The following is a 15,051-nucleotide window of genomic DNA, read 5'->3' on the forward strand; positions in this document are numbered from 1 at the left end:
TTAAGAGATTTGGTGAAAACACCTAAAGGAAAGTAAAATAGTGAAGTGGGTTCTCAAGTAAGCCTGAGGGATATTAGTACTTAAATTTTAGTTAATATTGTCACTGAGATCTCTAAATCAGTTTGAAACAACTAAAGTATCTTTGGGTTTCCCTGGTGGGTCAGATGGTAAAGAATCTGCCTGCAATGCAGGAGACCCAGGTTCGACACCTGGGTTGGGAAGATTCCCTGGAGAAAGGAATGGCAACCCACTCCAGTATTCTTGCCTGGAGAATACCATGAACAGAGGAGCCTTTTGTTATAGATGTATAAACAGGCCAACTTATAAACAAATCTTACCTAGTATAGTCATTAGCAATCCATCCTGTTAAACAAATCAATTCTATTTGACAATAATAATCCTGTAACAATTATCTAGTATACCATATAGATGGAAGAGTAAAAACCTCTCTCTCTGTATGGCTATAGAACGATCTCTAGAATATATTAGTAAGTGAAAAAGGCAGGCAGACTACTGTATGTAATAAGCTACCTTTAATGTGAGAAATGGGGGCAGGAGGATACACACACATATTTATATTAAAAATTGTGAAAATAACTACCTATGTAGGTGAGAGGCTGGAGTAGAGAGGACAGAAAAGCTAAATTTTGTTTGATTTAAAGATTTATTCTGGAACTATGAAATGTATAGTATTATATGACAAAATTAAATTCAAATAAAAATAGTAATACCTAAAACTTAAAAGCAAAATAAATATGTGTTTCAAGTTGATAGCTTAAACACTGAATTATTTTAGTGACTTTAAAATAATATTCAAGGGACATATCATAAGAACAATTTTTTAAAAAAGTTTAAGTCAGCAACTTAAAACTTTTCAATAATCATATTGTTAATATTATTACTCAGGAATTACATATATAGTATGTGCTTATTTTACATATGTAAAGTCTGAAATTATGTTAATGTTATTAGGAATGAAGACTTTCAGCACAGGAGGAAAAAAACGATTTAAAGAAGTTAAGTAAAAATGTAAAATCTGAGTTGGAACTATCAAATTGAACTAATGATGTCTATTTTCCCAAAGAGGGAAATATGTTTCCTTTATCTGGTCACTGAGAAGACCTCGAAACAATGACCAGCTAAGTTGAATGCACATCTCTAGCATCCATAGGAGGTCTAAATACTATTTCCCACTAAAAGGAACCAGGGCTTTTGCAAGGCTGGTTCCAGATCTGGGCCAAGAAATGTGTAAGGATAACCTGGAGCAGCTCGTTGTAACAGGAAGCAACGAATCATTGAAGGTTACTGGGGTTGTATTAAAAAGACTCAGAAAATGAGAGGAATAGGCTCCTCCTAGCTGAAGATGAGACAATTTACACATCAAAGAGTAATAACTGACTTAAGCACAGACATAGGGAGTATTTCAAGTGACTTTAAAATACAGTGATTTGATTTGACTGATATACTTAGTAGGATAAACCCTAAAGATAAAGGAGACAGTTCACAGGAATCATACCTGGTAGCATTTGTACACTTATATACAGACTTGTGTACTGTGAGATAAAGCAAATGAGCAATTATGTGCTACTCTTAACATTCCCAGTGTTTTTGAGAACTGGGATACTCAGCACAGGAGAATGGAGTTACCATATAAAAGAGTTTAAGTAAAACCCTGTAATCCTGAATTTGATTGGGAAGTGTCAGTATAAATTCATGACACAGTTTCCTTCAAACATACAAACAGAAAAGCATATATCCAAATGAGCTCCGTCTGGGTGCATATAGTTAGAAACAATGATCAATCTTGGGACAATGTGCATCTTTAATGTTATAGTCCTAAAATAAAATACTATTTACTCTAAAAGGAACCAGAGCTTTTTGGACAAATAGATGACTCCTGGCTTGGAAAAGAAAATGTACAAGATGAGCCTGGAACATCTGTCTTACAGCAGGGAAGCTATATGAGACCATTAGGCTCATGAAATAGATCTCAAGGGCCAACTTAAATAAGCCCCTGTTGGTCAAAGATGGGACAATTTGAACATCAATAAGAATAATAACTGCAATAGAGTAAAATATATCAAATTTAAATCCATGTGCTCACGGATTTAAAAACTAAAAAACCACAAACCTTATTTGGTCATCTGTGGAGCCTGTTATAGAACAAACCCATTATTCTGAAAACTGATCTATAAAGAGGAAGTATCAGGTATATTTTCTACTTTTTGCGTATACTCTACTTCAGAGTAATCAACTAGTTGATGAAGAAAAGTCATTACTTAGAAGAATTCTAGTTTATAAATGCAGAATGAATGACAAACTTGGAATACTACCCACTTCACATCACAGTTCCTAAAAAAAAAAAAAAAAAGACAAAAGATATCAGAAGAACGCTCCTGCCTCACAACTAAGACCACAAGTATGGAAATAACAAGACACTGTACATCTTTCGCATGTTAGCAATGGAACACAGGGATTCCAGAGATAGGAAATGGTGATTATCCATTATCCTATGATTATCCCAGGTTACACACCAGCTTAAAATAGCTTCCCGTCTGCAACACAGGGAGGTGGAGCCCGGGAGGAGGCTACTGAACTCTCTAAGTTGTCAGCACAGCTGACAGTCCAGGGAGAACAAGGTGGCAGGAGCTTGCAGGACAGAATACAGAATGGAATAGCAGCATGGAGAGAGAACTCTGGAGACTTGCAAAAGACCCCCCTCCAGCATTCAGCTGAATACCAATCCATGCACATTACAACAACCCATGATCACCAAAGAATCACGGGAAGGATGAGAGGTATTCATTCTGAGCAGGAAACAATATCCATGCCCACAGGCAGAACAGAAAACCTCATGAGGCACAGGTCGTCTGAGAGGGCACTCAAATGGGTTTTGCCTCAGCACCCAAGAGTAATTGCCCCTAGAATGAGAACTGCTCTGGTTTTAAAGTAAGACCCGAAAGCAACAAACAATTTCCAAATAGCTGCATTTCCCAGGGCAAAACTCACAATATCGGGTATCCAATAAATTAGCAGGACTGCAAAGGTGCAAGAAAATAAGACTCACAATGAGGAGCAAAGTCATTAAATAATCCAGAACTGATGCAAATGTTAGAATTTGAAGACATGAAAATATTTATTATAACTGTATTTCAGATATTCATAAAGCTCATTAGAGACATGGAGCAACCTGAAAAAGAACAAAGAAGACTGAAACTACCTGATTTCAAGGCTAATCGGCTAAATTGTGGAAGAAGTAGAAGCAAGAGGGAGGGACTGTGAAGGGGCACAAAGAAACTTACGGAGGTGATGGACATGCCTGTTTCTTGACTGTGATGGCCTCACAGGTGCATACATAAGCCCAAACTTATCACGGTGTATACTTTCAACATGTATAGTTTATTGTATATCAATTATACCTCAATTAAGCTGGGGTGGGGGGAAAAAGATTTAGAAGACATTAGGTAAATGCAATGTGATAATCTTGTTTGGATCCTGACTTGAACAAGCTAACTAAAAAAAAAATTGTAAATACTGACGAAATTCAAATACAGACTATATATTGATGATATTAAGAAGCTGCTCTTCCTAACGTTTGATGTGTTAATGGTTTCATGGTTACGTCCAAAACGTCTATCTTTAGAGATAAATACTAAGGTATTTATGGTTGATATGATATCAAAGATATACTCCAAAATAATTCAAGGTAAGGGAGGAAGTGAAGAGAGGTCTAATTGTAACAAAAATGGCCATGTGTTATTGAAGCTAAGTGGTGGCCATGTGGGAGTTCATTTCTTCCCTCTTTTCAACATATTTAAAATTTTTCACAACATGAGAAAAAGAGAGGGAGAAGTGAAAACGGGTAACAACTAAAAGTCAGTACACCTAACTCTACCCACAGTAAACCTTATGAACATGCTTCTTAATGGCCCTGTTTCCACATTAGTAAAAAGAGGGAAATAGATTAATATGTACATTTTAACACTGTTCCATTTCCTTTTCACACAGAGTAAACTTCTATTTTAAAATGGAGTGGACGATGATTTTTAAGTAAAAGCAATACTGTTCTAGATCCTAACCACATCCAGGGAACATTATTTTTATTCTCTGATACCTTATGTAATGTGTTTATTTCATAAATATGAATAGATAGAATTAAACATGCCCAAAAGAAAAAGGAGAAACTTTAGGAGGAAAATAATACTGCTAGCCTGAAAAAAACTGCTCACCGTCAAAAGTTTGGTAGTGATACCAGCATCCACTACAGCCTTGTGCATGGCACGTAAGGTATCTAGTTCTGGAGCAGCAATAAACACAACATAGGGCATGAACTCGGATGTCCTCAGCACTTTTAGGGCCTGTGTAGAAGAACAGTTGCAAACCAATTTATATAGGATTAGAATTTGAATTATGTTACCCTTTAGTTTATACTAAATAATCAAAGTCCACCTGCCCTCTTCCTAAAGACAAAGGACATAGTCTAACACCTGCTCCCCATCCCCCACCTCCCTTCTATCCTTCTGATTCCATATAGTGCTTTCCTAAAATAGTGATCCATTAATTTTGTTCTGATTTCAGTCTCACTATTCTTTGGTACCCCTGAACAAAAAGAAAAGTATTAATGATCCCAAATCATTAAGAATGATATAAATGCTTTCTATGTTAATTGCAGAATTCTGTTAATATTGAAAAAGCAGAAATAATTTCAGTGTCCATTAACTGGAGAGTGGTTATATAAACAAACATATATCTGTACTATGAAATATCATGCAGCAATCACAAGAAAACCAAAAAAAGCTCTATTGTACCTAACATGAAAAGATCTTCAAGAAATACTGCTTAATGAAAAAAGGCTAAAGAATATGTATAGAATTTTTCCATTTATGTATACAAGAAACAACAAAAGTAGAAAACCCATTACATTTTCTATATATATATGTATTTTAATTTAAAGCATACTTAAAATGACAAAATGATATGCACCAAACTATTAATAATACAAATCTCTGGGTAGGGAAGGGAGATTGGGTTGAGTGTAGAGTGGTGGGAAGGGGTCAGTAAGGGAGACACAGAATGAGAATGAAATGAATGGGATATGTATGTGAATGTGTGGGTGTGTGTGTGTGCTGGGTGGGAAGGGGTGTGACCAGAGCATCTATTGCCATCCAAGTCTCTGTTGACGAATGGATTAGAGATTTAGTAAACTAGCTGTAGATGCATAATAAGGTTCTCTATCGCCACAGGTAATAGAGGAAAAGAGACATCCTCACAATCTGAAGACAAAAACTCCACAGGAACTAAAACTTAAAAAACAGCTTTGGAATTCATGCAGCTTACTTGTGGGTTGACATCCAAAATGCAAGTTCTTCCAGTTTGGACGACTTCAAGAATAGAGTCGATCTTGGTTCCGTAGAGATTTCCTTCATATTCCCCATGTTCCAAATACTTTCCAGCTTTAATATCAGCTTCCATCTCAGATCGTGACACAAATTTATATGCTTGGCCATCTTTTTCATCTTCCCTTGGTTTCCGTGAAGTAACTAAATAACACAGTATTGAGAATTTGTACAGAGACAATGCAATGTGTTAAAATATAAACCAAAATGTACAGGGTAGCTTAAGACTTTTACATTCAATGCAGGTGTTGACAAACCATGGCCTATGACCAAATCTTATTTTTGTAAATAAAGTTTATTTACAAAACCTGCTTGCTTATTGTAAATAATAAAACTTTCGTAAATAAAGTTTTACTGGTACACAGCCTTGCTCATTCATTTTATCACCTATGTTTTCATTCATTTTACAAAGGCAGAATAGCTGCGGTACAGACTAAGTGTACTACAAAAACCTAAAATATTTACTATATGATCCTTGAATAAAAAAGTTTGCTGATCCTGATCCACAGAAATGTTTTAAGAGATAGTCTCCAATATACAATTGACATCCAAAAAATATGCTTTATAAAGTCAGTTTGAAACTCAAAATGTATTTACCTAGAAGCAGAGCCCTAACTTGAAATTCTTAACTAAGGTAAGAGCTAATAAGTGTGAAGTATATTGCAAGTGAGTATCTTTTCCATCTGACCAATACTCCCTTTCTCTTAAGGAATATTAATGTCTTTACATTTTAACATTGCCTAATTGCAAGTCCAACAAGTGAGCAAAGTTTTATTCTTAGTTGGTATTATCAATTTTCTGAAGTGTAGTTTTACCCACAAATTATCTATCCTTTATCTCACCCTAATACCACACCTTTCTTCTAGCTCCCTTCTAATTGACATTTCCAAATGTTAATTGTTTTGTTTTGCACCTCAGTGGTAGATCTAGCCACCTGGATGTTACTGTGTTCTACTTTCTCTACTCTGACCTGAAGTATTCCTTCTGAGAGAATGAGAGCTGCTGCTGCTGCTGCTGCTGCTAAGCCGCTTCAGTCGTGTCCGACTCTGTGCGACCCCATAGACGGCAGCCCACCAGGCTCCGCCGTCCCTGGGATTCTCCAGGCAAGAACACTGGAGTGGGTTGCCATTGCCTTCTCCAGTGCAAGAAAGGGAAAAGTGAAAGTGAAGTCGCTCAGTCGTGTCCGACTCTTAGCGACCCCACAGACTGCAGCCTACCAGGCTCCTCCGTCCATGGGATTTTCCAGGCAAGAGTACTGGAGTGGGGTGCCATCGAGAATGAGAGAGAGGAGATCAAGTCAAAGATCCTTTTATCTGGTATTTCAGAAACATACAACTCCTTTGCAACCTGGTTGTGCTAGGAACGGATAATTACCACCTTTCAAACTGTTGCAAAGATGCAGTTAGGTATTCTCTGCCAACTTGCTAGAACTCCCTAGGAAGAAAGGTAATTTGTGTATGTGTGTGTGTATATTCAAGTTTAACCTTAATCTGAGTTTGGCTACATTAGATATAAAAAAAAAAATTCTACTTCTATTAGTCAAGTGCTTACACAAGCAGAATATCTGAGGATATCATTAACCATATGCAATTAAAGTTAGAAAGTAAACAGATGAAAAAGTGAGTCAGTATTGGATTATTTGTAACAACACACCAAGAAAACTTTTCTAAGAACAAAACTTTAAGTTCAAGCTCAGTAACAAGGGTCTAATTGATAAATGAGATCATTATGTACAAGACGATTCCCTTTTTCCCCTGCTGTTTTCTGGCTCATCCCAGATTACTGTAGAGAGATTTATGAAGTCACTTAAAGAGCTTCAAGATGCTATAATGACTTTTCATATTCAAAAATGTGTAATCTTTAAGGTTTCTGGAATTCTTCACCAAAAGTGGTATGATAAAATTTCTAAGGCAATTTTAAGCTCCCCAAATACATACATGCTAGGACTTGGCTTAGTATCTGTGAAGATAATTTTAGAAGAGTATGACTTTTGGTGATGCACTACAGTGAAACCACATATGGGAATGTGCTGCCTGAAATAAAATGTACAGACACACATACTGCCTCTACCACTACCTCCATCATGTGGAGAGAATCTCACATTATTGGTGAAATGTTTTTGGTTTACAAGTGAATTTTAAAGACAATTTTCTCTAGTGGACATACACACAATCTAAATTGCCACATAATTAAGTCTTTTTCCATTTTTAGAACACAGAAATTAGATCAGAGTGACTTGACTACAGCTGATTCCTTAGACTTTTATGATACGTAACTAATAGATTGTTTAGCAAAATTCTAATCCTTAGCAGCTCTTCATATAGTGAGGAAATAAGCAACAAAGTAACATTTGTTAACTATCCCAAGATACAGTAAAGAGAAAACATAATAAGGTAGTTTAGCCACCTACATTAATAATTTTTAATATTTTATTTTAGGATCATATACTATATAAAGAAAATTAAATCAACTTAATCTAACAGCAGTATTTACCTCCTTCCCTATGAGACCTCCCCATTCAGAGCACCAGACAATGTGTAGTACAAAACTATGTATCACAAGTTAAGCAAACTTGTCACACTTCATCAATATTTGTGTGTGTGTGTGTTAATTCTGAAGCTTAATAAACACTAGATGTTATATAAATGTGGATGATTTAAAGAAAAGTAAGACACACCAACATCATGTAACAAAGTGAGAGTTGATGTATGGATATACATACATCATTCTATATAAAAATTCAGATATGAATATTTACATTTACTAAAAATAAATCTGTTGAGAGGTGAAAGTACATCTTTCTGTAAATTAATTTGGCATGAAGAAAGCAAGATGAAATAAATATATTTATACTTCTCTATGTATAAATCTCTCTCTCTATATATATCCTTTGGTCTACTAATTTTACATCTGAGATTTACATATACACATTTTAGTTACTTGTAACAAAAATGCCACCCAAACCATGCAAATGGACGTTAACAGAGAGGGTTAAATAAAGCATGGTATACTTATATACTAGAATATTAAGAAGCTAATATGATTAATTTTTAGGGTTTTTTAATCATAATAAAATATACATAACAAAATTTATTATTTTAACCATTATTAAGTGCACAATTCAATGGCATTAAGTACATTAACACTGTTGTGCAACCATTACCATTATTCATCTCCAGAATATTTTAACCATCCTATACAATAGAAACATAAAAAAGAATTACACTCACTATTTAATATTCTTAGAGATACAGCAGAGATAGTTCCCAGAAACAGATAGTGCTATGGGGGAAAAAAATCAAACAGGAAACAGAAAATAATCCTAAAATGAAAATTATGACTAGTTGTGATAAACACTGATGAGATAGAAGATAGAGAATTCAAGGTAATCTTTTAAAGAGTAGAATAAAAAGATAAAAGGCTGGACAATATGAAAAGTAAGAGACTAAAGAGATAAATCCAGGATGTTCAACATCTAGCTAATAGAAATTCTAGAAAAAGTCAAAACAGAAAAAAAGAAATCATCCAAGAAACATAATTCACTAGAATGGAAGAACATGAATTTCTAGTCTGAAGAGCCACAATCATCAGCACAATGAATAAAAATAGAAGCACACAAAGGCACATCATTATTATAAGATAATGAAAACCAACAAAATAAAAAGACTCTGAAGGAGAAATCAGGTCATTTATGAAAGAACAAAAATTAGAATGACAACCTAGACTTCTTAAAAGACTCTGATGCTGGGAAAGAATGAAAGCAGGAGGAGAAGAGGGCAATGGAGGATGAGATGATTAGATGGCATCACTGATTCAATGGACATGAACTTGGGCAAATTTTGGGAGATGGTGAGGGGCAGGGAAACCTGGTGTGCTGTAGTCCATGGGGTCACGAAGAGTCAGACACGACCTGGTGACTGAACAGCAGACTTCTTAACCAAACTGGATTCAACAGTAACATCTTTTCAGTATTACAATTTAGACTTTCTATTCTCAATCAATCAAATATAGGGCAAAAAATATACAACTTCAAACACAAAGGTCCAAAAATTACATCCATACACCACTTCTTGTCAAGTTGCAAGTGATGTGCCGTAGCAAAACAATGCAATAAACCAAGAAAGAAAAAGAATGGGACCCAGGAACCACAGCTTCAACTCAGGACAGCAATAAAGGGAAACCTCCCTATGCTAACGTGGGATAGCCAGAGAGGAGTGTGTAGTCCTCACTGAAGCAGGAGGATTGAGGGTTGTGAGACAGAGGTCTCCAAGAAAAATGCATGACTTACCGAATAAGCCAGTCTTTGTTTTAATACAAAACTATATGCATGAATACATAAGGCAAGGTAAAATGAGGCAAAGAAAAAAAAAGAACTCTAGAAATTGCTGGGCTGGGGGAGAACACAAGGCTGTTCAAGAAAGTGAAACTGAATTAGCTGAAACGAGAGCTATCTTTATACTGGGAGGACACTCAGGAAGAGAGTAGATAAGGCCTACACTGGATAGAGGAAGAAAGAGCAAAATGAAGATATTAAAACATACGGAGGACTAACAAAGAAATATCAGAAAGATTGAAAAGTGACTGTTTCTGGTAACTAGGTAGAAAATGATGGGGTTATTTTTTATTATATATTTTTAAGAACTACTTAATTAAAATATGCTACATGCATTAATTTGATAAAAATAGAAAACAAAATACTTTAAAATACTCTAGTCACAGTGAGATTTTTATTTTGTTAACTATTTAACTAGGATTTGTCTGATTTACTGATTTACAGTGCATACAATGCAACTCAAACCCTAAAGGGATTACAAACACACAGGGACAGTGACAGGATTATTCCCTCAATACACCCCGAAGAATGACAGCAACAGGATCACTCACCAAGAACTGAATGTCTAAGCATACTGGATGGAAGGAGAGAAACCCTGAAACTTATCCAAAAGAGATGGAGTGATGTCAGGCTAAGACCTGACTTGGAAAGCTTAAAGGAATTAAAACATCTAGAGAAATTCTGTGTGAATCAAAAGGGGGCTTGTCAGCAATGGTAGCACAGAAAGGGGAGTTACAAAGGCAAAACTGGCTTATATTCAGGGAAGAGATAAGTTCCCATAAGTAAAGGCTCATATATCTCCAAAATGAAGACATAAAGACACATGTATAGTCCTTATAATAAGGCACATATATCATTTAACTCCTTGCTCTAACTCCATTCTCATCAAGCATGCTTCGGACATTATTTAACTTTCCTTGTAAATGTATGAATGGATAAAGAATGCAAAGATCATAAAATGAGTGTTTGGTTCACTTAATGCTTGTACTTCCCATCATATATTTTATACATAAATAAATATGTAACCTTAATTCATCTTGCTTGCTCTGGAAGAAGAATCCCTTAGAATGTGCTATCAAAGAGCAGGCTCATGACCTTGCAGGAACGAGACCTACAAGCCAGACCACGCAAACTCACAAAGGGACTGTGACACTGGCAGTGTCAGAGGATCCTGCATCTTTCCCCCTTTGCTTTACAATAAAACAAGTGAAAAACACAACTTTTCAGATATGTGTCAATTGTACAAGAAAACACAAAGCTAATGCTAATTTTGCCACAACTCTTAATATCTGCATTTAATGAACATTACCAGATTGAAGAGTCTGCAGAAGTGACTGCCACCAGGCAGCAAGCTGACAGAAGCTACAGTGCTATTTCACGACAGCTGTAGAGTTGTCAAGCTTTTCAGTATCATTTGCTCATTCATTTCCATTGGCATAATCAGAAATTCCTTGGGAATAAAATAATAATAATTTCTCCCCCACCCACGACACACACATCCTTTCTTCCCAAATCAAATAGCAAAGGAAATGCAGAAGACTTACATGGCACTGTGGTTCCAAATCTAGTGGGATTTAACACTATGAACCTGTTTTTCAAGCTTCTTCGTCCCACACCTTGAGCTCCTATCAATACTAACGTCTTTCTCTGGAAGGGAGGCATCTTGGCTACCTCCTCATATATTTGGATTTCATGACGATCGAATTCTAAATGTAAGGAAATGGGAAAACATCATATTCAGTTCTGTTCAGTGATGTTTTAGCTGTCTTGATAGTGAAGTATCACTTGAACTGTACTGACTTAGCGTAGATTTTTAAAAATAAATTTGGTAAAGTACAATAAATTATTTTGTATTCTGATTTAAACATCTGCTTCCATCCTTTTGCCTTAAAATTCTAACAAAGCTAAAAAAGTGCCCTTGCTTTATCCTTATAAGACAGTCTATCCATTAAAACTTGTTTCTTTGCAATTCATCCATAGAAATAATTAGTTAATATAATCAAACTGCAAATTAGTTTATGTAACCTATTCCACTAAAAAGTGCGTATCAAATAGGAAGGATAGCTGTATAGCTAGAGTAGCTGCTTAGCTAAATTTCACAGAATGAGTACCCCTTCCAATGATATAAATGAATAAATACTGTGTGGCAAACTCGGCAAATATCAGTTTGATTAATAAAATGCATACAGGCAACATAATAACATTTAAATATAAGATTCTAAATTTATGTATAAAATAAAATGATCCTAATTATTTTCAGTAGAAATGCATTCCAAAATTACAATCAATGGGAAAATGAAAAATTTTCCATTTTGCAAGAAAGATTTAAGTATATGTATTTAATGAATAATAAAGCCAAAGAGAATTTGAAATATTATATTACCTATTATTATGGCTATGACTCTCAATCTACAGTAATAACCCTTCTTCCTTAGGTTATTATCTTAATAGCAACACTTTCTTTGCACAATTTCTCCACAGTAGGTTAAGGGAGAGTCTATTTTCCCCTTATTATATTATTATTGCAATATGTCATTACATTATTTTCTTTATAGTGTGCTGTTTAGTTTATTACCAGCACAGAGGAAGCTCTAAAGTCAAGAAAGCACTTTACAATGATCAGTTATTTTGAGTCTTTGAATCAGAGTCTCCAGAGCCTTCTGATTCAAAAAGCTGCATGTCACGCTTAGCAGCCTCTATAACTGAAAAGAGTAACTGATAGGTGTCATATTTATCTGTCTTTAAGTCTAAAAAATTTAAGAAAGAATCCTATTAGATCAGGCTAAGATTTGTTTGGTCCAGTATTGTTTCTCCAAAAGTATCATGGATAATGTTATGGTGGAATATGTTTGCCATTAATTGTAAAATTTTTAACATAGTCATAAAAAGGGATTTTGTTCTGTAGAAATAACACATAAGTTCCTGTCAAAGTTCTTAAAAAAATAGTTTCAATTGTCACACTGTTCCTTAACACAAGCATAAATCTTAACCAATTCATTTTATTGTAAATTATGCTCATAAAATAAAGCATACTGGTGATAGTACAAGCATGTATATCAGAATTTAAATAATGCCTATATATTACTGCACTGAGTGTCCACTCAGTGGCAGGTCCTTGCAATCGGGTACTAATATGAATTCATTTAAAATTATACATTTAGAACGTATGCGACATTGACTAATGATAAAGCTATTTCATAGTTCTCTTGGACTTCTTAAAAAAGTATTTAAAACATACCTGCATTTCTGGTTGTGAGATACATCATCTTTTTCTTTTTTTTGCTACTTATGGTTCCACAAAAAGGTCCTGAAGGATGACAAGGCACATATAACTTAAACGGTATGTCAGAATATATACAATGTCCTGTGGTATTCTATAGGGCTGGGAGAATTATCTTCCCAGGGTTGCATCCTACAGAGCCGAAATGAGCAGGGGTGAGCTGAGCCACTGAATTCTGATATAATACCAGCAGGTGGCAGAAAGGGATCAAAAAGTTTACTTTTGAGAGCGATACAATGAAGCAGATATTGATTCTAGATATATTTTAAATAAACTCATCTGCTAATTCAGATGAAAGGTAAGAAAAAGTGGCCACAAAGGGCTACTTGTTACTTATTGTGTGGAGTTTGTTACCTGAATTGTCCCAGTCTCTTCTAACAAAGGCTTTTCTCTTCTCTTCCAGGAATTGGCTTGGAATGAGACCAGCACTTCCTCCCTCTTTTACATGGCTAGCCTAGAATCAAATTAATGAATTGTATATATCAGTGACTAAAATTTGAGACCACATTCTAATAAGCAGGACAAGCAGTAGTCAGTTAAAAAAATAAAAAGTTTGCTCTTAAGAAACAGACCTTGATATTTAAGTCCATGGCACTGTCAGGATACTGAAAGACCTTAGTACTGAGGAATCAATGGGCACCTAACCAGAGTGCCACCTGGTACTGAAATTTTGAGACCAAAATACAAAAGCATACAGGATCTTTAAATTACTAATACCTTTTTATTTATAATACTAAACTAGTGGGAATGGAAAGGAATAAATGCTGTTCTCTGTGTTAGCATGTGTTAGTTAGGTGTTTACTATCATATTAATCCTACTACAATGGTATTTTTCTGAGGCCAAATCAAATGAGGGGGGGGCGGGGAAGACAGCAGTGGGAGAACAGAGTGGAGGGTTTAATTCATGCTGCCAGGAATCTGAATATCCTGAGAGGGAGAATAAGTTTAAAATGGGTAAAACTTCACCTACTTTGCTCATTATTAGAGAAATGCAAAGCAAAACTACAATGAGATATCACCTCACACTGGTCAGAATGGCCCTCATGAAAAAATCTACAAACAATAAATGCTGGAAAGGATATGGAGAAAAGGGAACGCTCTTGCACTGTTGGTGGGAATGTAAATTGATACAGCCACTATGGAAGATGGTATGGCGATTCCTTAAAAAACTAGGAATAAAACCACCATATGACCCAGCAATCCCACTCCTAGGGATATAGCCTGAGGAAACTCAAATTGCAAAAGACTCATGTATCCCATTGTTCACTGCAGCACTATTTACAATAGCTAGAACTTGGAAGCAACCTAGATGTCCATCAATAGATGAATAGATAAAGAAGTTGTGGTACATCTACATAATGGAATATTACTCAGCTATAAAAAGGAACACATTTGAGTCAGTTCTAATGAGGTGGATGAACCTAGAACTTATTATACAGAGTGAAGTGAGTCAGAAAGAGAAAGATAAATACCATATTCTAATGCATATATACGGAATCTAGAAAAATGATACTGAAGAATTGATTTACAGGGCAACAATGGAGAAACAAACAGAGAATAGACTTATGGACATGGGGAGAGGGGAGGAGAGGGTGAGATGTATGGAAAGAGTAACATGGAAACTTACATTACCATATGTAAAATAGATAGCCAATGGGAATTTGCTGTATGGCTCAGGAAACTCAAACAGGGGCTCTGTGTCGGGCTGGAGGGGTGGAGCAGGGAGGGAGTTGGGAGAGAGGTTCAAGAGGGAGGGGATACATGTATACTTATGGCTGGTTCATGCTGAGGTTTGACAGAAAACAGCAAAAGTCTGTAAAGCAATTATTCTTCAATAAAAAATAAATTAATTAAAAAAAAACCTAACTTTTAAACTGAAACCCAAAGAAGTATTACTTCAAAACAGTGGCTGGAGAACTGGCTACTAGAGATACTGGCTTATCACACAATATTAGCGACTTTACCCTTACAACTAGAACAGAAAAATCCAGTATTATTTTTAGCAATTAAAATCTTGAAAAATACATTTTGAGTAACAGATA

The 15,051-nt window shown here is 35.4% G+C and overlaps 2 protein-coding genes across 20 annotated transcripts in view; one reads left to right on the top strand and one right to left on the bottom strand.

Annotated features, from left to right (window-relative positions):
* GSDME (gasdermin E) overlaps window positions 1–5,756 on the top strand; it is a 90,202-nt gene extending 84,446 nt beyond the window's left edge. The window contains exon 11 of the mRNA XM_081533890.1: window positions 5,244–5,756. The gene's annotated coding sequence lies outside the window, so the exon portion shown is untranslated. The remainder of the gene's footprint in view (window positions 1–5,243) is intronic.
* The window catches only part of PALS2 (protein associated with LIN7 2, MAGUK p55 family member), a 405,603-nt gene that overhangs the window by 2,142 nt on the left and 388,410 nt on the right, over window positions 1–15,051 (bottom strand). For all 19 annotated transcript variants that reach the window (XM_081533867.1, XM_081533868.1, XM_081533883.1 and 16 more), the window contains 5 exons: window positions 13,364–13,463; window positions 12,968–13,036; window positions 11,274–11,435; window positions 5,338–5,540; window positions 4,230–4,358 (listed from right to left, as the gene is read on the bottom strand). In XM_081533867.1, the coding sequence (XP_081389993.1) occupies window positions 4,230–4,358; window positions 5,338–5,540; window positions 11,274–11,435; window positions 12,968–13,036; window positions 13,364–13,463 (663 nt within the window). The remainder of the gene's footprint in view (window positions 1–4,229; window positions 4,359–5,337; window positions 5,541–11,273; window positions 11,436–12,967; window positions 13,037–13,363; window positions 13,464–15,051) is intronic.

This window comes from Giraffa tippelskirchi, chromosome 10 (assembly GCF_054371585.1).
Source record: "Giraffa tippelskirchi isolate mGirTip1 chromosome 10, T2T-mGirTip1v1.2.pri, whole genome shotgun sequence".
NCBI lineage: Eukaryota > Metazoa > Chordata > Mammalia > Artiodactyla > Giraffidae > Giraffa > Giraffa tippelskirchi.